Source organism: Dendrobium catenatum, unplaced genomic scaffold, assembly GCF_001605985.2.
Source record: "Dendrobium catenatum unplaced genomic scaffold, ASM160598v2 fragScaff_scaffold_827, whole genome shotgun sequence".
Lineage (NCBI taxonomy): Eukaryota > Viridiplantae > Streptophyta > Magnoliopsida > Asparagales > Orchidaceae > Dendrobium > Dendrobium catenatum.
In genome coordinates, this window is record NW_021319289.1 from 469702 (window position 1) to 492812 (window position 23111).

General features: G+C 34.4%; 1 protein-coding gene across 8 annotated transcripts in view; it reads left to right on the plus strand.

Annotated features, from left to right (window-relative positions):
• Nucleotides 1-23111, plus strand: part of LOC110095510 (uncharacterized protein YtfP) — a 42665-nt gene that overhangs the window by 11326 nt on the left and 8228 nt on the right. For 5 of the 8 annotated variants that reach the window (XR_003701437.1, XR_003701436.1, XM_028696721.1 and 2 more), the window contains exons 3-10: nt 1797-3577; nt 9898-10011; nt 10098-10185; nt 11148-11293; nt 11368-11469; nt 15831-15902; nt 15978-16077; nt 16713-16795. Coding sequence is in view for 6 of the 8 variants with exons in the window: in XM_028696721.1 (XP_028552554.1) it covers nt 2759-3577; nt 9898-10011; nt 10098-10185; nt 11148-11293; nt 11368-11469; nt 15831-15902; nt 15978-16077; nt 16713-16795 (1524 nt within the window). In the remaining 2 variants the exon portion in view is untranslated. The other 3 variants (XM_020821086.2, XM_020821088.2, XM_028696724.1) reach the window with 2 other exon arrangements.

Genomic DNA, 23111 nt, shown 5'->3' on the forward strand with positions numbered 1-23111 from the left:
ATAGCATTTTATTTATTTATTTTTTCTAATTTTGCTATACACCAACCATAATATTATCATTTTGCACCCTTAAATCGCCTTCACTGACTTCTTTACTATCAAACACATAGATCTGGACAATATAGTTTTCTTAGGGTCCGTTTGTGACAGTTGCAACTACTTATAAAGGCCGTTGGAGAATTATTTCTAGGAAAGTAAATATTTTGAGATATGTTATGAGTCTTATACATTTTTTTCTTTTGAAAAAGTAGAACATCAAAACTGTTTCTCACCACATAAACTCTTATGGATCAAATGACTCTTAATAAGCCTTCAAAAATTATGTCCTTGTTTGGTAAATAATGGCTTTGCATGTTTTATCTTTTCCAATCATTAGTCACTATTTTAAAATCCTCATAATTAGGATTTTAATTGGAAACATTTTATAAATTTGGTAGAGTTCCTAGTGTGGTTCTATGCATTCCCAAATTATTTTGGGATTTTTGAAATTAATTTGATGTATTTAAAAGGTGTGATCTTCACTTCTTTTTTGAATTATTAAATTGATTTAAATAACTAAAAAAATATCCTATTAGAATTTGGTGGTGTCTCTTAGTAGCATAGATATCTTTCTGAATTTTCTTATTATTTCATTTGATAATTTGCATGTCATTTGTATTTTTCAAATGAAAATAGCCTTTTGGGCAAAGTATCAATTTACCCTTGGGTGGGGCCCATAATAATGACAAGCTTTCCACAATCTTATATTACCATTTAAGATATCCTTGAATTTTCTTAGAATTATTTGAGTTATTTTTTTTAATTATGTTATGATTGAAATATCATTTATTTCAATTATTTAATATAAGAAATATCATAAATATTCATGAAAGAAATTGTGATTGCCTAAATATGTGTTTTAAACCTTTTGAGTACATCTTATATTTTGCTGAGATAGTTTGGTCCAAATGCACAATTTCAAATACAAAACTCTTATTTTTGAATTTTTAAAGAATAGGATACAACAACAACATCAAGACTTTGTCGGTTTGTCCCACTATGTGGAGTTGGCTACATTACATGATTCCTTTTTGTCTCTTGTGTCTTATTAAGAGTCCAAATTAAAAAAAATTAAATACATGCATTTTTGACTCAACTAATGCATGATAGCACGTATCAGCATTATTTGAAGCATTGAGAAAACTTTCCCAAGTTATAAGATTTTTTTTTTAATTATTTGATAATGTTACTAATTTTTGCAATTTAGTAACACAATGTTCTAGATAGAAATTTTAATGAGCAAAACCCAAATCAATTCTGCAATATTTTGAAATCAACATTTTTTTAAATTAAAATTATAAAAAATGGGAGGGAAAAATTGTAATTTGAAGTACACATAGTTGCCCTCTATGTGACGATTTTGTTTGCCATGTGGTGGAAATCGTTATCCAGTTGCGACTTGATTGCCACAGGGCTTTTTTTCTTTGAAACTTTGGAGTAGCTGTTGGCTATCGATTAGGGCTATTTAAGCCTCCATTCTCTCCTATTTGTTCCTTTCCTCTCATTATTCTCATTTTCCTTCAAAATTTTTTGCTTTTGTGATTTTAAATGATGAAATTACTATTTCTCTTGAGCCGTTAACGACGATCTTCTTCTCTGACGATGGAAATGTTGTTTCACCCTTGGCGTTAGCAATGATTTTCTTTTCTGGCTACAAAAATTGGTTATTTTTTTAAAATAAATTTAAATGGTAGTTTTATATTTTAGTTCAGCTAGTTTTATATTGAATTGGAATTTCTCTTTGGGTTTATCTAAAGCCTTGAAGATTATTGTGGAAGATTTCTGCAAGTGGACGGGCCAAAGGGTTAATATCAATAAGTCTCAGATTTTTTTTGGGAAGGCGGTTAGGTATCCTATGAAGAAGAGAATTGCTAGACTGTTTGGTTATAAAGTGGTTAAGGAGATAACCTATCTAGGGATTAAGATGTCTCTCAATAGACTAAAGATTGTTGATTTCCAAGATGTTTTGAGCAATGTCATGGATAGACTAAATGCTTGGGGAAAGAAGTCTCTCTCATTGGGTGGTAAGATCACTCTTATCACTAGTTCTTTGTTATCTATGCCAAACTTTCTTATTACACACTCTTTGGTTCCTAAAAAAGTGTTGTATGAGGTTGAAAAACTTTGTAGAGGTTTTATTTGGCACAAAACTGATGGTAATCGGAGTATGCATTATGTGGCTTGGGAAGAATTGTGTAAACCTAGAAGAATGGGGGGTATGGGTCTTCAGTCTCCATTGATGAGAATTGGTTCTTTGAGATCGAAGCTGGCATGGAATTTCATGCAAAAACCTGATACTCTTTTTCACAGGACTATCATAAGTAAATATGGGGAGGAAATTATGAAAGATACATGCAAGAGAGCAACTTCCAATACCTGGAAAATTTTATGCGAAGGAGGTAGACGGCTGCAAAACATAGTAAGATGGAGGATTGGTAAAGGGGATAAAATCAGTGTGTTGAATGAGATTTGGTTACTAGACAAATGTATCAAATGGTGGCCAACTTTTGTGGATAGTGCTTCTCTGGAAGGAATGAATGTGCATCAATTGTTGTTGAGGAATGGCCAATGGAATTATGGCCTGCTTCAGGAATTTTTTCATCAGGAATTGGTTGTGTTAATCAGCCAAATTCATACTGATGTCAGTAATGAAGACCGAGTTTAGCTGCTGTATAATTACTCGGGTAAGACTGTTTCAGCTATAGCCCATGAAAATTTTATGAGAATCAAGGTTAACATGGTTAACATTGATTATTATGAGTGGTTATATAAAATTAAGCTTAACAAGAAGGTTGAAGTTTTTTGGTGGAGACTTGGGAAAGGCGCCATCCCTACAAACCAATTCCTGAAGCACCGTAGGATTGCTGTGAATGACCACTGTGCTAGAGGCTGCAATGTTGTTGAAAGTTTTGAACACATCATGGTACAGTGCAAGTATATGATTGATGTCATTATCCAGATGCGTAGATGGGGTATTTCAATCCCTGTTTTTCAAACGCTAGAGGGGTGTTTACAGGGTTTAAAGAGTTTATCTTCTCGGGATAATGGAATTGTGAAGATCTACTGTACAATTGTGTACCTGTCATGGAAAAATCGGAATGATTTTAAACATGGAAATTCTGTTCTGCCTTGCTATATGATAGCTGTGAATGCTTTGTCTTTGGCTGCTACTAAGTTCTCTCTACATCTTTCCAACTGGGGTACTAGTCTCCTTAGGGAGTCTCGTGAATCTTGGTGCCCTCCACCGAAAGATTGGATGAAGATCAATGTTGATGCTTCATTGCTTAGGTCTAACTGCTCTGGAATCGGTGGCATTTTCAGAGATTACAAGGGAAGATTCATAATTGCTTTTGGGGAGAACAAAATTCATTGGGACATTGCTCAGCTTGAGTTGGAAGCTGTTTTCTCGGTAAGGGAGTATATTAAGAGTTGGATGCTTGAATACAAAGGGGTAATAATTGAGAGCGACAACCTCGATATTATTACTTTCATCCAAGATTCTTTGAAGAAGAATAATTGGCTCTTTGATAGGTGGCCGGTAAAGGATTTGCTTTTTCTTAATGATTTCCATAAGGTTGTTTTTCAACATGTCCATAGGTATTGTAATAAAGTAGCCAATTTGTGTGCTACTATGGCTCTAGATAGTAGTTTCTTTTTTGATAGCCGTTCTTTTAATAACATTCCTTCCTTGTTATTCAATTCAATCAAGGAGGAATGTGATTCCATTAGTAATTGTAATTAGCTTCTTTTGGTTTTTAATGCAATTTGGATGCATTTCTTCAAAAAAAAAAAAAGAATTGGAATTTCCTCGTACTTTAACAGAGCTTAACAAATTATTAATTCACAATGAACTCAAGCAATGATTTCATCATGCAAGAGGATAATCAAGTTCAAGCAATCAATCACAAGCTAATAGAAGGACCAATAGATAATCAAATAAATTAATATCATGCTCACGTGATGTTTTAGAAGCAATTCTTAAATTAACAAATAGATTAGTCACTACAAAGACCCATTCACACAACGCACTTGGTTGGGGTTTAAGAGGAGAAGCTTTCACAATAAAATGATGCCACGATTGATGAAGGATCAAAAGGTGCAAGGGAGGGGGCAGAGTTTACCCGCAAGGAAGAAGATACTAAGCCACAATGAAGTCATTTGGCTGCCTATGAGGGGAGAACAACAATACGAATCCCTCTCACACTTTTGGATAACATTCTAACATCTTCTGGAAATCTGGACAACAATCTAACATCTTCTGGAAATCTGGACAGCAATCTAGCATCTTCTGGAAATCTGGATAGCAACCATGTGGGGTTCAAATCCTAGAATAGCTGATATTAGGCTTGGAAAACTGGGCAGTTGGCTATGGAAGCATAGGGGCAACAGTTAGCCAAAATCTGAGAATACTATTCACATCCAGTTGGCTTGCTGAATTATATTAGTGGTCAATTAGGAGGGGCGGCGCCTGGAATTGAATTTGATGGGCTGGGGAATTAATTGGGGTGGACACATAAGGAAGGGCGGAGAGGGGAAGGGGCGACCAACACTAATTGATGGGAGCTGATTTAGGGCTTTAGTGGAGTTGCCAATTAAAGCATATTCGCTAAGGATTTAATTCAGATTTCCGATCAATGCTTAAATTTGCATATAGGGATATCCTCCCAAACATAGCCCAATAATTTAGGAACCGAATTCAAAACTTTTAGGAGAATTCAAATTTTAATTCAGATTTCCTAAAATTAAGCTAGGCTAATTTAGGAAGGAGACTTAATGAGGATTCTTCATTTAAATTCAGATTTATGGATGGGGATATCTTTCCAAAAAATAATCCAACAATTTAGGAAGGGAAGTCAAGATTCAAAGAGAATTCAAATTTGAATTCAGATTTCCTAAAATTAAGCTTAGGCTAATTCAGGAAGGAAATTTAATGAGGGTTCTTCATTTAAATTCATATTTATGGATGGGGATACCTTTCCAAAAATATTCCAACAATTTAGGAAAGGAATTTAAGGCTCAAGGAGAATTCAAATTTGAATTTAGATTTCCAAGATTAGCTTAGGAAATGTTGGAGGATCAATGTGGAGAAAGAAAGTGGGGAGAAGAGGTCACGAAAGTTTCAGCCATGAGCAGAGGGGAGGCGGCGTTTAGGAGGAAGAGAGGAATGGGTTGTGGTGGATCGGCCAAGGAGAGTTATGGGTGATGATGGCTTGACTAGGCTGGGATGTGCCGAGTTGATGGGGAATGGAGGCGCCGATTAACTGTGAGCTCAGATGCTTCCTGCAGCTGATGGGTCTTGCTTTGCCCTCACCTAGGGACTTCACATGCGCTCTCACAAAAACTCTCAAACGCACCAAAACATAAAGTGCATAAATTTTCATTCATCATCATCATCGTCCTGCCCAAGGGGGAGGGTGAGGACTATAAATAGACAAAATATAATAAAACATCAAATGACAAAAGTGCCCCTTGGGGTCACATAAACTTACTCCCTCAAGTGAAGGTAAAAAAGAAAAATTACACATAATAAATCAAATACAAATAACTGCTCAGAAATAGAGCAATCCGATCCTAGCCATAGATCTCCGGTCCTTCCTCTGACAAACTTTTCACGGCCGGATGTCCACATCATATGTATTTTAAATTAAGTGGAATAATCAATCTTAAGAATGGGATTAGGCTACGTGTGTCTTTGCCAAACAAAATCAAATGATATATGTTAGCCTAAAGGGCAAGAGTAGATCAACAAAATTGTCTAATCCGAAGAGCAGGATCAGACTGGGAAAGGACCTGACCGAGAGAGCTTGACCTATCTAGATAAAGTATAGTCTATTTTTAAGTGCAAGACTAGACCTGGAAGTCGTAGTCTAATTCCAATGGTGGGATTAGACAAAGTATGACTCAATTTAAGAGAGCATAACTGAGTCAATAAGATAGAAATGCAATTTAACTTTAAGGGCGGAACTAGAAAAAGAAATGAGCTGACCAAGCGGAGGCGTGACCAAGTTTGATAAAGGATAGTCTAATCTTAAGAGCAAGATTATACTTAGAAGACAACATAATTCTAATAGTTGGATCAAGCTAAGAATGACTTTGTTAGAAAGAAGTAATTAAGTTAAATAGAGTAATATAATCAAAGAATATGATTACACTAGGGATATTAATATGATCAAGAGGGTATGTTTATGTGGAGAGGATGACTTAGTTAAAAGAGTATGATTAAGACAAAGAGATAATTGAGTAAGAAAAAGCATTACTAGTCTAAGATTATTGCAGTCATAGGAGCTTAATCATACTAAAGAGGAGCAACTTAGCTAAAAGAGTAGCTAAGTCAGGAATAGTCTAGTCAAAAGAGTATAATCCAGCCTAGTGAATATATCATATTTCCAAATTATAGTAATATAACATAATTTTGAAACAATACGCATGCTTGCTTTTAAACATGAAATAAAATAATATTATTTGATAGTAATTCTATTTAAAGATGATTTTGTAAGTGGCTTTGAATTATATATAATGTGTAAGTAATATCATGTCTTATTTTTTCCTATAAAAAAATACGAGTCAGATGAGTGACTATCTAAATAATACCAATTAAGATATTTCCTTTTCCAATCATTTTTTTTTTCAATGTTTTTTCCAATTTATACATGTAGGTGCATTGCGTCCCCATCCTTTACTATAAGAGGATGAACTCTATTAGTCAAATATGTACATGCAAGCATTCCTATATAAGTCATTTCATTTATATTTTTCTTAACATTAATATTTTCCTATAACTAACATTGTTTGACATTAAATAAAACTACCTTGATCATAAAAAAATTTATAATTTATTTTAATATGATCAATCTTTTCTACAGTAGAGTTGAATCATAAATAAATGTGCAAAAACAGTTGTATAGATAAATATAAATAGCATTATTATGCAATTGGTTTAAGAAAAGCAGTAATATTGTAATAATTTAAAAATATGAATACTCTTCTTAGTTCAGAAAAATTAGATTTCCAACTTCTAACTTAGTCCTTAATCTGTCTTTGTTACTTTGACACCTATAATAATATTAAATATTTATATTAGTTAATTATATATATCATGTTAAGTAATCTTAATTAGTCATTAGTTATTCTTTTAAAGTATATAATCATAATTAATATTCTATGTTGCACCGATACGGATACTGCGACACGGATACGACACGATACAGATATGGGACACGTCAATTCTTAAAAATACATGATACGGGTATGGCGCGGATACGACATTATAATTTATAAATCATACCTAAAAATTAAGAAAACAATCAAAGCATAATATTTGAAATTACAAAAACAATAAAAGTAACATCATTTGTAGCCTTGTAGCTTATAATATCAAAATAAAAGTAAGCATTAAATGTCTAGTACAACAACAAAAGCATAAACATAAATTGTCTAGCACATGAAGTTTCAACTATTCAATAGAAGGAATGATTTGAGTAGCTTCTTTAGTTGTTTGTCTTTGAACTTCTATATCATCTTCAATAAATATCATAGCTTCTAATTCAGACTCATTAAGTGAAAGATTAGCAATTTCTAATATTCTCATATCATCAAGAGACTCAAATCCATCTCGGAAATGAGAGAACCTCGCTCGCAGCCACAAAAGTAAATATGATGGATATTTTTTTTTCATATTTTTTTGTTTTTCAAGGGACGAGTATATTCGATACGCGTGTCCTTTTGAAATTAAATTGTATTTTAATTGGATATGGCAAAGCCGTATCCGACATGTATCGGTGCAGTATCGGAGGTGTATCCGTGTATCGGTGTATCAGATATAACACGCCTTCATAAATAGGTGTATCGGTGCAACATAGTTAATATTCATGAATAATTAGCGTATCATTTTAGTTAGCTTATTATATGCATGCAACTTTGATAATAATCATAATAAATTCTCTTTTTTAAAATACAAATCATCACTAATGCGTAAATTTTATATTTTCTTAATTTAATTATTTCTTTTAAATATATTTTATTTAGTCCCGTAATAATAAATTTATTTGCTAATTATATAATTAAAATATCCTATAATTAGAAAATTTGCTCTCTCTCTCTTTCTCTATTTATAATTAAACTTATTAACCATCATTATCTATATATATATATATATATATATATATATATATATTTTCGGATATTACTTCAACTAATCACTCTGCGATGTCAACCATTTTTAGGCCAAAAGTCCTAAGGGTATCCTAAAGTTTAGAATATTCTCTTTGCTAATTGCTACAATTAGCGGATGATATTGACCTTCAACTTCAAGAGAAGATTTTTTCTTTATCGGAATTCATGCTTTGGGAGTTCGGCTTCTCCTAGTAAACGGTAAACCTTGCTTCTATTTCTTGCATGATGTTGATCTAATCGGTGAGCTGTCATTGGTTTAAGAGAAGGATAAGAAGTTACAGTTTTCCCTTCAAGAGAAAATTGAGAGAATGAAGAAAAATTTCCTTCAACCAAGAAAAATTAAGATTTTTTTTTTCAACGGAAAATTGAGAGAGCTTAGGAAAAGAATAAACTTCATAATTTTTTTTTGCTGCTTCTCCCTTCTTTTTCTTTTCTTATCTGGATATGAATTTATTGCCGAATCATATTTAAGCAGATGACCAAGCTAGAAATGTCAAGGGGTTAAGGTGGTATATAAGGACAAGAATGAGGGAATTAGGTGGCATGTGAAGATACGCGAAGAGCAGTTAGATATGGTAAAGTTTAATAGTTGTAGAATTTGGTTAGAATAATGATAAAGTTATAAACTAAATTATTATTTTTTTCTTAATTAATGTGAATTTAAGTGCATCAATTCAAATTTTGAAGTAACTCGTAAGTTCATGCAGAATTAGTGATTTGTAGAGATGAAATTAGCCATAATGGATAGCATGAGATCCGCAGAGAATTTTTTTACCTTTCAAAGAAGGCTAAGATCATAAAGTTTCGATAAGAAGCAAGTGAGTTCTCATCCAAATATTGACAAATGGTTGGGATTCCAAATATGGCTTTTACTCTATTATTATCGCAAGAACTGCGAGTTATCTTCTCAAAATTAGGCAAAATGAATAATATTGAAGTTTTATAGAGTTTTAATAGCTTTCTAATAATGCTGAAATCCCCCAAGAAGAAACTAGCAAGTTCTCAAAATAGCAACAAGAGGTAGGGATTCCAAATTTGAGATTTACCCCATGATTATTGCAAGAGTTGCAATTTATCTTATTAAAATTAACCCCCCCCCCAAAAAAAAATAGAGTTCTAGAAAATTTTGTTGGTTTTTCGACGAGGTTAAAATCATAAAATTCTGACTAAAAATGAGAAAGCTATGCCCAAAATAATGAGATGTGTCAATTTAAAATAATATGGCACTCTAGGTCTCATTAAGCTATCGATTAAATAGTTAATGTCCATAACTATCTAAATTGTAGTATGATGAATATACGAAGCACGTCTAGATAAAGTTTGGTTTGTCAAGAATCCCTTTTAATGTAAGTTCATGAAGTTTAATATATTTAAGATTTACTTGAAATAGGCAAACTTATACACTTATAAATTGCACAGTAGAATATCACAGTGTCATTCAAAAAACTTCTAATAATTGAAACTTTCTTTCTTTTGGAACTATTTATGCAGCGCATTGGTGAAACTATTCTTAGTCATATATGCTTCTTGAAACAAGTTTATCCCATTCCATCCTCCAGCCCTTATGATGTGTACTCATCATTCCAATAAATTTTGATCTGTCATTTGAAATAATTAACATCTATATTTTTATTTACATTTTAAATTAATATTAGAGTTCTGATTTTTTTTTCACCCTCAATGCAGGGTTTAGCGGGAAATTATCCTAGAGGTAATAAAGAACTTAAAGGAGCTTATTTCAGTACTCATGGGCCACAAGATACCATGAGCTGGTTCTCCAGTCATGGTGTTGATCTTAAGGTCGTTATGAAAGAAAAATGTAATTCTGTTTTTTGTCTCCTTTGATTCTTAGGAAACCTCTGTAAAAGAACCTAGCTTTCCCCCAGATAGAAGAAGATGGAAGAGTTTTTCCAGTCAGCAACACTTCAGCCTCTATTGTGGATTGCCTTCTAGGTGAAGCAAAAGAGAGAGGAGGTATAGTTTCAGTTTTTGTGACATAATCTGAGAGCCGCTAGGCTCAGAAATCACCCCCTGAACTTGGATGATGCTCTGTCATGCTTTTAAAAGTTAATTTAATAAGCTTCTCGTGGTGTTTTGGCTTTGAACTAGTTGTAATAGGTGCTAAAGCAATTCTAATTGATTATTCTTCCTTTCTATTCGCTGTGTTGTCTTTTTCCCTCTTCTCTCTTTGGTGCAGAAAATTCTAATGGAAAGTTTTACCCAGCCATTTTCATAATTTCAACTGTTGTAATTAATGAGTTGATGGGATCTAAGAAATTTTGGTGGTATGTTCAAACATTTGATGGCTGGGGATGTTCTTGAATTTGCCATTTTTTTCCTATTTGGGTGCAACAATGGGCATAGAATAGCATGATGATAAGGAGTAATTAGATACTGCTACTCGCAAGGTGCTTTGTTCTGCATCAGATCTGTTAAAAAAGAATATCTAAATACTGAATGCTTCTTTTAGCTTGGTTTTGGGTTTTAATTTAGTAACATAAAAGATAACGTACTTCCAACTAAATGAGGTTCATTCCTTTTTCATGCCCGTATATTGACTTCACGTGATAAGTGGCAAATTAATGCGTCTATATTTAGTTTTATGTAGCACTAAAAACATTGCTTCCCATTGCTGTCGCCAGTCCTCTCTAACCCAAAGAGCTTTCTCCTTTCTGCTCTATCCACTATATTTTTTATTAGTAACGGTAAAAAAATTTTGGTGTTCTAATCTCATATCCTACTCCCCTCTCTTATTGTTTCTGCTGCTTCTATCTTTTCTCTTCAGTTCAGTTACATGCGCAAGAACAAAGCATCATGTTCTCTTTTAAAGTATTTTTTTGTGTTTTAAGATTCCCTTCTGACATGTCATTTCACCTCAGTCAAAGTTGATATACAAATTATTGCTCTACTCACTGGAACACAATATTTTGTTGTAGTTCAACTGCATACAGGCAAAGTTATTTCAAGTGCATCTATCACCTGTAAAGGAAAATTCAATCTGAAAATGGAGAAACGAACCATTGATTATGTGGAGGATATTGAGGTTGACTTCTTGTTGATTGCCACTGGGAACAACCAGCAGGTTGGAAGGACTTTCTTTGTGTTTCTGGAATCAACACTCTTGATTTAAAATGACCATTATACTTTTGGTCTCAGGGTTACCAGCTAGCTGTCCAACTTGGACATTCTATTGTACAACCAATGCCCAGCATTTTTACATTCAAGATAGAGGACACCAAACTGCAGTCTTTGTCTGGGGTAATGCTTCCTGAATTTTATGTTGTATCTCTACATTTTCAGCAGAATCTTGAAGAACTCCATAGTGCTGAATTGGCCTTGTTTCTGTTCTATGATAGTGAATTCATATAATTTGTTTTTAATTGTTTAAGGCCTATTTGTGGTACAGAAGATTAGTTTTGTGGTAGGATTTGGTAGATTTTGTAAGATTGTATATTGTTTAAGGCCATCTTGATCTAGTTGTACCCGGACGAACCATCCATAATGGAGAAGATCTTATGGGAGGAAGCTATGTCTACCATGAGTTCTGGTACAGGCAACGGAAATTCATCCTTAGGGCATGCTTTGCATATGCGGATTTTACCGTTCTTCTTTTTGACATGAACCATTCTGGCTAACCAAGAAGGATATTTCTATTCTCGGATGAATCCGGCTTCAATCAGCTACACTTGTGGCAATTTGACTCATTGACGGGATAAGGATTATTGGCTAGCCTACTTTGGAGATTAAATTTATCTAATTACCTATTTTTCAGACGTGGATATTTGCTGGCATGTATTGTGAACATGCATAATTGGACACTTGCAAATGCATGTGTATATGTATGTATGCTGTATATGCACATGCTAATGTGTGTAGATATGTACATGTGCATGTAGATCTAGTTTTACTTTATACGGCCTGTATTGACTTGTGCCAGTTTACGGCTGGCAGATTCCATTGCTATTCTATATTGTATCTCCACATGATGAGCAATACTTTTTTGTCTAGTGAAATTTTTTGTCTTTTCTATTCTTAAATATGTTTTAATGCTTTTGTGTATTTATGCTATGTTTGGTATATTAATGGTGAAAGAGACCAAAAAAAAAAAACGGTGAAAGAGACAGAGAAGGTTGAATTGTAGAACTTGGATTTCTTGGTTTTCTTTTTATGATAGGAGATCTAATGTGTTATTCCTTTATAAGTTATATAGAAAGATTTAGAAACTTTGTACATACCGAGAACTATACTTTAGCCTTCAGACAGCTTGTGTGCTTAAGTTAATCTATTTATTGAAGGCTGCTGGTTAGCTAAGAAATGAGAGGCATGCACGTAGAACAATATTCATGGTTCTGTAATATTGCACATCAATGCCTACTTATTTTAATTGTAGTGAAATATAGGCTTATATCCTGTTTCAACCATAAGAAGTAACCTAAGGTAAGTTCCAAATGAATGGGTCTGTCCGGTTGAACTGGGTTCTTATCGGGTAAGTTTACAGATAATTAGTTAACAGATATGGAGGTCAGTTGTGAGTAGTGGGTGACTTTCTCTCCTCTACTCTGTCATTTCCCATTTAATCATAAGCAATTAGGACAATATTTAACTAAAATAGCCGTGTAACTAGTTCTTGTTTGATATTTGGTTTTAGGATAAATTACAACTAGGTCTCTAAGATTAAGAGGTCGCTTCATGTTGTTTAATGTCTTAAAAAATTCTATAATTGGTCTGTGAATTTTATTATATGCTTTAATGGGTCCTTCTATGACCGATTCATTTGAATTTCTAAAATGCCCTTCACTTATAAGACAAGCTGAAGAACCTAGTTTAGATGAGCTATCAGAGATCATTATTAGAACTCCACTTTTGCACTTCGTAACTCATTGTCTTCAACAAAGACGTGAGCAGTTCTAGCCCCTTGTTGTAGGGAAAAATGAAGGGGAAAGTTTATGACAAAGGACAGGCCGATAGATGTTGATGCATTTTTATTGTGAAGTCGGTTTTTTTTTTGGCTCTCATATCTTTTTTATTGACAATTCTTTGGTGTGTATCATAATCTACCTTTCTACTCAATTTTTTCTTATTAAACATTGAATTTAAGGTTTTTCACATATGTTTTTCTTTTTAAATTTTTTTAGGAACAATTCCATGATCTAGATGCATTGTACCTAATTTTTCCCTCTATTTTCCCCAAATTTATTGATTTTTCTAGAGCTTACGTTTGTGCGAAATGCTTGTCTTACTGAACATAATCTATATTAGTTTATGATTATGTTGCAAATTTATGTATGGTTGTGTCTGGAATCATGAGTATGCGTCATTTCACTTTCATTCTTAGGGGGTCGTAGAAAAAAATAGAGGATGTAGACGTGGATAGCTACTCTATCGTAGATTTTGAAGATGAAATTTTATTGGTGGCTAAGAAATTGAATAACAATTTCAAGGCCGACATCAATATTGTTGTGCGATGCTTATATCCCAATGGGTTAGTGGAATTGCTTGATGATACTAATATATTGAATTTTCTTACTGAACATAGTACATTGGGATGGAATGATCTATATTTGTACATTGAGGATAGAGATGCCTGTTGGGATGGAATGATATCAATTTGAACGTGTAGAGCTCGAAGGGCATAATGTATTTGAACAAAGAGTGCAAGAGGGTCTGTGGAAAGTTTGCAGAGTCCTAGTAAGCCTCCATTATTACGTGTTTATAGGAACACGCCATTTGTTCTTGGTAGTAATTTGTGGATAAGGATGTGTCTATGGAATCATATGTGGAGTTTGAAGGGAATGTCAGTGGATTAAAAGCCAATTAGTGGCTTAGATGGTGGTGGTAGGCTCTGAAAATGAAGACACCACTCCATACTCGGATGAGTATATCAATTAAGAGATAGGTAGGTTTGGGGATGATAGTTTTTAGATTTTGGACTAGATATGGGTTGATAATAGGAGAAGTAAGGTAAAAGTTGGTAGATAGCTTTGAATGGGGTTTCCTTTTAGAACATTGATGATAACACGGTTTTGTCTATGGTTGGTCAATTCGTTGAAGATGGGCATCATATAAGAGATGCCTTAGGAATATATTTTATGCAGAAGGGAATTGAACTGCATAAGATACAATACAAAGATTGACTCTAAAATATGTCTCGCAAGAATCTGGCTGGAGGATCCATGCATTCATTTTGAAGGATGGCATTAATCTCAAAAGTAAGAAGCTACATGAGACACATTGTTGCATAAGGTCCTAAACTAATATGGTTACCACATACAAATAATTTCTTGAGACATAAATTTTAAAATATATAATTATTTAATTCAATGACATAATTATAATGGGGATAAAATAGAGTTGAAGAAGACTGAGTGGGATTATAAGGATTCATTAATTTATTGTCAAAATATCTAAAGTTCTTCTTAGAATTCGCACCAAGGATTTAGGTACTAGTTGCACATGATGCCGGCCGCCCGAATGAAATAATGAAAATTTAGTTTTTTTTTTTTTTAAACTTTTTCATCGGGAGGATTTTTGATAGGATGTTGGCTATTGTTGTTTATTGACGGATGCCATTTAAAGTGGCAGCATGGAGAATGGTTACTTATTGCAATTAAAATTACAATTATAAAGCTTCCTATAATGCATGTGATGTGGAAAAAATATGATTTGGTATTGTAAATAAAAAAAAAAAGGACCGAATTGGTCCCCGAACTTTCTTTTTAATGTCCAAAATAATCTTCAATTATATAAAAATATTAATTTGATCTCTTAATTCTTTAAATATGGACTAATTTAGAGGTCCCTATTTAAAAAGTTAAGGGACTAAAGTGAGACTGGCAGATAGTTGTGGATCATTTTAGTCCTTCGTAAAGAATCAGGTGACAAATTTGATCTTTATCTATAAATTTTCTTGCATCAGTACTTCATTCATTCACAACATGTTCAAGTCTGAAGTTATATCTTCTATGGTTTTTCCTCAAATGCTCATCTATAATTTCAGTTTTCCTAGATTATTGGCACTTATGTGTTATTTGACGTGTTCTTTGCAAGTAGAGATTGTATTGGGAACATCAGAAGTTAAGTTGACGCCACACCACTGGAAGAATACATAGACATTGCTAGCACATGTAAAATAAAACTCATCTTCTATTTGCACAACATTCTTTGGTTGCACTTGCAAAACTTACCCTAAAGCTAAAGGAGAGGAGATGCTTCATGTGCTACTTTGGCCCTATTTGTGTTAATAATGGATTTATGGAATTAGTGAAATATTAAAGGTTTTCCTGTTGGAATGAATGATCAACCGGAAGAAGCATCAATTTTGTAGATCAAGAGAGCATTTTTTCAGAACTAGACATATGAGACCTTCAGTTTAAGGTCACATGACCCTACTTAATTGATTTATGATGGTACTGTTAATACTGCTTCAATCATTCAATCAAATTTATTGTTATATGAACTTTCTGCTATGTGAAAGGGAGCTAGTTCAAGATTGCATGGGCTATATCATGAACTCGGTGATACTTGAATTCCATCTACTGTGGGTTCCATTGGCGTGGAACTTCTACTTGAGTTTTAAATTCATTTAGTTGAACACTGCTTCTTTTCTTCATGATGAACAGATCACATTACCAAAAGTTAAAGCCAGACTAAAGCTAGAAAATATTTACAAGAATCAACCTGAATATACACAGGTATGCATTAAAATGCTATACTAGGTTTTTTTTGTTAACAAACTTTCTTTACAATGCAAAATATTTTTTTCGTAGGTTGGCCCTATGCTAGTTACCCATTGGGGCCTTAGTGGTCCTGTGATTCTTCGGTTGTCTGCGTGGGGAGCACGTGATCTATTCCTTACTGAATACAAAGGTAGGTAGATTCTTAATTAACTCTTCTTTGAGGAATTACTTCAATTTCATTCTCTTTAGATTGTTCCTGTGGTTTCTCGTGACGTGCTAAATCAACATCAATTTAAGAGTATGCTAGACTGATTTACAGGAAATGAAGGATGCTGTCAATCATGAACGGTTTCTGTTGCTCCAGGGAGAAATTTTTGTTGTTGTTTGCACACAGATATACGAGAAATTATTCTGTGCGGTCACCAGACCGTTTGGAGACAAATCTGAGGGCACCACGCCACCCAGTACATAGTGGTACACAACAGCGCAAAAAGTGACGTGACACGCTCTGATTTGCCTCCGTACGTCGTTAGGTGACTGCATAGAATAATTTTTCTAGATATACACCCTTAGAAGAGGGGTATCTTCCTCTGCGTGGAGAGAATTGATCCTTGTGTCTTATTATTTAATTTATTTTCCTATAACGTCTAAATGTGCGATCAAGGGCACCCATCCTGTTTTAATCTTGAAATGGTGGAATTTATAGTTCCCGTGTTTCTTGATAATTGAAATGCATTGTCGAGCATCTTTTTCCTCTTGCATTTAACATCATGTTATACTAATTTATCACCTATTTAACCTTTAATTTTCTGAACATTTATGCAGGATTTCTTTACATAGATTTTATACCTGATATACACGTAGAAGATTTAAAAGTCATTCTTTCTCAACATAGAGATCATATGGCAGTGAGTTTCCTTCATCTGAACACTTTTCAGTAATTATAGAGCTGCATCATTAAAAAAAATAAATAAAATAAGAGCTGCATCATTCTTGATGAATTATATATTGTGAGATGCCTCAATACCGTAACAGCATGGAGTGCTCTAAATGAGGTTTTGTCCTTGGTTGTAATTAGGATTGGTTTGAATATGATATCAAGGTAGAATATAGGTTTAGTATTCATTGAAGTTATTAAGATGCGTGCAAGCAGCTAAACAAATGTGAATTTAATTTTATTTAAGCAGAATCATAGATAAAAAATCACAAATTTAGAATGATATGAGCCTAGTTAATTAGTTGTAGTATACTTTTTCATAAGTAAAATTAGTGTTGATTATAATTTGTAATTGTTCGAATCTGCAAACCGAGAAGCAAAATGCTTGATCAGCCAGCTAAGCATGGTGCAAACTTTGAGGTATGGAAATATTAAATGTCGAAAGGCGGAAGAGATTTAAATATTAACCAAAAATACAATTTAGTTTGATTTGTTTAATTTAAAGTTTTTAAATAATAAAATTGAAGAGTTGAACTGATCTCTCTCTCTCTCTCTCTCAAAACTTCAATAATCCTTTTGATCCGAGGCCACGGACATGCCCTGTGCATTCAAATTAATTGCATGATCTAACAACCTTGTAAGTTTTGCTACATGCTAACTTATGGTGTCTTCTCATAAATTATGTGGCTGGTCTTACCCTTTTGTTATGCAGTTAGAATCGAGCTAAATCTTCTAAAAGATAATAGAGGTGCTTTGAGTTTAGATATTCAATGTAATCTTACCTCGTAGCTTATTGCAACAATCCTGAACCTTTTGGAGTGACTAGTGGGCTGTTGTTAGGATGTATGGAGTTTAATTTTCTCAACCAGGATCACTGTAAATTTGTTAACGGTCTGTTTGGGATCACCTTTATTTTTTTATTTTAAAATATGTTTGTTTAGTGTATTTTAATTATTTTCATTTTTTTATTTTTAAAGATAAATCACTTTGTTTTTTTAAGAACACTCAAAACAACTTTGAGGTGGTTTGAGAGTTTTAAAAAGAAACATGTTAGCCCCAGCCATCAGTGACCATTGCCTCGCTGGCTGCAGTTGCTGCTTGTCGGAGACCTCCAATGCTTGCTGGCAATGTTGGAGCCACGATGGGTGCACTGGGGGCATGTGCTCTCCTCTGGCCTGATATATGTATTTTTAGATCTGATAGATTTTACTGGAATAAAAAAATCTAACACATCGATTCAGTTATCTTGCCCGAGTCCTGTGATAGGAAGTGGATGCAATTTCCTCCAAATTAGTGAACGACTATAAAAAATTAGAAAGAAAAACACACCAAAACTATTTTTGTTACAAGATATATGAAAGAAAATAATAAGATATAGTTGGATCAATTGGAGAGGAAGATCCAGCTCTCCCAAATCCCTAGCTGTCGGCTAGAGTCCAAATAACCTACGAATAAATTAAATTTAGCAAACTCCCAAAACATAATCTAAAATCACCCTATTGTTAGCCTTAAATAGGCTCTCATAATTCCCCCCAAATCAACCCCCTTTCCCCAAATAATTCCCTTTTAGATTTGAATTCAAATTAGATTTATTTCCCTAATTAATTCCCTCCCAATTGTAATTAAAAGTTTTCTAAACAATCCTCCCTTAATTCCTCCTCTTTTTCCCTAAATAATTCCCTCTTAAATTTTAAATTCAAATTAGATCTCTTGCTTAAATAATTCCATCCCAATTGTAATTTAAACATTCCTAAATAATTTCTCTTTGATTAAGAACCTTCCTAAACAGCTCACTCTTGATTAGAAAACTTCCTGATTCTCTTTCAATCAAATCGGTCAGTTCATCATCCTGTGCTCTTCGGACTCCTTACCTTCTTGAGGATTGATCGGATCTCACTCGTCGACGGTGAGTCCTCAATCATCGGGAGGCGTATAATACCCAAAATTTTCACCTATGTAAGCATGCATTTTTCCTCAAAATTTACTCCATTTTATCATACCTTCATAAAACATAAAAATTATTTTCATTAAATTTTATTTTTTAATTTAGAGCATTTTAATATCTACAAGTGAATATAAATTACAAGCCTATAATATAATTAAGTGGTTTAATAAATCAGAGCATTAGAAAAATTAATGTCTTTAATTAGCCCTAATCTATTGTAACAGATTATTAATTAAATGTAATTATTGTAGCAGTTTCCACTATAGTCGTTCCACTTATTTCACTTAAAATGCATGCAGCGGCTGATATTTTATCCCACGGCTGACATTAGGGGAATGTTTTAGTTGATGTGTTAATAATATTATATTATATATATAGATGAGCACTATAGCATTTCTCCAATCCTTCCAACAGCCCGATCCTCTGAAGTCTGAAGCAGCTTTCTGCGAGGAGACCACGAGTTGGGAGATGTCAGGGCTATGGGCTGCTGCTTGCTGGGGAAAAGTCAGGAAATCAATAAGGTAAGAAGAGGGGAATAGTTGGGAGAGGGAAAGAAAATGATTGATGCTGTTCTTTGCTGAAAATAACAGCTGAGATGCTGCTGTTTGCCGGAAATAACAGCTGAAATCAGAAATATGTATTGGAAATCTATAAGGAACTTCAATTGTTGAATTGCTGAATTCAGGGGCTGTTTGGCAACAAGTGGGATTTAATAAATCCTGTAAATCCGGATTTAGTAAATCCGAAATGTGTTAAATTTTGAAAACTGTTTGGTATATCAAATATTAAATCCTGAGAAACTGTTTGGTAACATATATCAGGATTTATGGCGGTTAGGATTTTAAATTTAAAGGAGATATTTATGAAGTCAAATTCATTGCATAAAACATAATAAAAACAATTTTAGTTCATATAAATTGAGCGAAAATTCAATAAAAAGCAAATTACAAACTAACATTAACCAAAGTGACAGATGAAGTATTAAATAAGCTAATTATATTAATATTTAATTACTAATTATATCATTAATTAGTCAATTAAGTTAAGTTAAATAATTAATTTATGCACTAATTATAATATTAATTAATTAATTTAATTATTAATTGTTTAAATTATATTAATTAAGTTAAGCAATAATAACTTTGAGGCGTCTAGGGTTGGTTTGCCTTCATCTTTCCTTTTCATCGTTGCTGTTCGGCTACGTTGCTTCGCAAGAGGTGTAGAGTTTGCGCGTGTTGCTACTTCGGCTCCTTCGTGGTTGTTCGACTTTGCTCCTTCGACGACTTTCCCTTCCTGTCGGGTCGGAAGTTATGACATTTTGATCGGAAGCAACAAGGGGAGCTTGCTGGCTTTGAAGGTTCTCCCTTTCGCACGCTTCTTCGGCGACTATTGAGCTTCGGCGACACGGGCGCCGCGGGTAAGTCTTCCGTCACTCTTTAAATCTCGTTAAATCCACTGAACCGAGGGATTTAGTAAATCCGGGATTGATTGAATCCCGTGATTTAACGCCCGCTGTAAAACCGTTTGGCTGGATTTAGCGTAAATCCGACTTAAATCCTACGATAAATCCAATACCAAACAACCCCTTAGGTTGCAGAAATCTGGTGTTGTTTTTTAAATCAATAAGTAAAGTAGGAGGAAAAGCTGAATGCAGGTAAGGGTATTGTTGTTTGCTGAAAGTAGGTAATAGTTGTTGTTGCGATTTCCTAAAATAAAGGGGTTGCTGAAATCGATTTGGTATATAAGTTGGCGTTCTTAGCTAAAATGGAGGTTTTAAGTCAAGATGTACATGCATTATAGAATGTTTCAGTTATATTAGAATTTTCAAATATATTTTCTAAAGAATACATGGGTTACCACCTGAAAGGGAAGTTGAATTTGATATATAATTGCAACCAGGGACATTAGTTATATATAAATCTCCTTATAGGATGGATCCAAAGGAATTTCAAGATGATAGCGTGCTTGTGGTCCTGGGTTGTTGGTAATCCTCTAGGCTGCTGAAAAATCTTAGGAAACTACTATAGAAGCTGATGTACACCCTCCAAGACCTTATCTACCTTTGACTCTCGAATCCTTTCCAAACTCTGCGGCTCTACCAAGTAGCCCAGCATTGCTCCTTGTATCGCCTTGACCATGATTTCGAGTGACATCATAGTTCTGCATAGGCCGACATCCCCTTGCAGCACCACCTTCTTCTCCTCCACCTGAATCTCCATGGTCTTGGACTTCCAATCCCATTGGTCTCCTCGATCATCTGTAACCATTTCATCCCTAGGATCACATAAGTGCTTCCCAAATCTATGGAAAGAAAATCATCCACTATCTGTATGTCCTGGAGTGCCAACACCAACCTCATGCAAATCCCCCTACTCTTCTCTACCTTTCCCGTTCCCATCATGACTCCAAAGCTCCCTGTATCCACCAACTTCAATCCTAACTGGTCCATGACCCGGTTGGAGATGAAGTTTTGAGTAGCCCCACTATCCACAAAAACCACTATTGGCTACTCCCTGATTTGCCCCCTCACTTTTAGGGTATGATTTGGAGTAAATCCTATTGCAGAATTTATGGACACTTCGATGTAGGTGCTCTCTCCCTTCTCTTTCCTCCACTAGGCCCTCACTATCAGTATCTTCCTTCTCACAAACCAGAAGGACCTGGAGTGTGCGGTCCTTGCACCGATTTCCTGGTTCATACTTCTCATCACTGCGAAAGCTCAGATCTTTCGCTTTCTTGTCATGTACCTTTGCCTCTGTGAGGTGCTTGAAGTTGGCCCTCGGGTGAACTCCCCCACTCTTCTTCCTTGGTGCTCCCCATTGAGATGATACCATTTGGGTCCTCGGTGCCAATGAAATTGAGGTACTTATGTAAGAGCCTCCCGCAACTCCGCTCTTACTGCTTCTCTCCATGTGCCTCCGATCGTCCACTATCTGTGGTAGCTCCATCGTCTCCTTCAACCCCTCGAGTCTTAGCAATCAAAGGTCCGCTCGTATGTCGAGCTTGAGGCCTTTCATTAAATTTCTCTCCAGGATCGCCTCTGAAATTGCCCTTAGTCATCCCGACAATAACTTGAATTTCTCCTTGTATTCCATGATAGTCCCCTCCTGAGTTAAGGCCAGGAATTGCTCATGTAGGTCTCCTTCTCGAATGGTTTGAAAATTCTCTAACAAGAAATCCTTAAACTCCTCCTACGAGTGGATCAGGTATCTAAACTCTCTCCACTAGAACCACACAAGAGCTTTCCTCTCTAGACATACCCTTGTGGCGGTCAGTTTCTCCTCCTTTCTCAATTCGTTCACCGCTAAATACCTTTCCATTTGCATCCACCTTCTTTGCTGTCATCTCTCTAAAACTTCACTCTGATACCAATTTTATGCGTCATGGAAGTGGAAACAACAAAATATAGAGAAGAATAGCGTAGGAACACAAGACAATGGATGTTTTTTTGGATTTATTTTACAAAAACAAGCAAAATACAATTGATATGCTATTTGAGAGGTAGATCGGCTATGCCAACTCTATTAGAAGCTGCTAGGAAGACCTAAAAGAAAAAGAAAATTAGATCAGAAATCAATTCACACACATAATCCTAGAATCAACCCTAAATAAGCTTTCTTAATTTCCCCCAAAACAACCCTCTTTCCTTGCTTAATTCCCTCCCTATTTTGAATTCAAATCTCTCTCATTAATTCCTTCCTTAATCCTTTTTTTACATATATAATGATAGGTTTAATGGGCCCCATTGTGTAAAGTAAATGCCCGACATTGAACTCTATAGGAGAGAAGGAAGGGGAGAGAGCAGTTCACCATAATGTTGATTCAAATGAAGAACCCCTTAGTGATGACAGTGCTAATGACTTATGAGTTCTTATGTGATATGTCATTGCTATTTATTTTTGGAAATTGGAATTATAAGTTAATTAAAAGAATACTGGGATTTGGAAAAAATAGAATTTTGAGTTGAACTATATTTCTTGTTGAGATATTTTGATTTCACTTCATATCTTATGTTTTTTTTATGTTTTATATTATTCACTAATTTGTATATAAAAAATTTATCATTTTATGTTTACGCAATCTTTTGATTTTGAGGCTTACGCCTCAAAACGCCTTGAGGCTTACGCCTCGCCTCACGAACGAAAAACGCCTCAATACCCGAATACGCAATTTTAAACATTGGTTTTGTAGATACAAACATATTTCATTTTTTGTCAAAATATAAGCAAAATAAAATAAAAATAAAAAATTAAAAAACAAGGCCCCTGTGTTAATATTCTCATCATTTTGAAATGGGTTGTGCTGTATTTTTTAGTTGGGATTTATAATGAGATCTTGATAA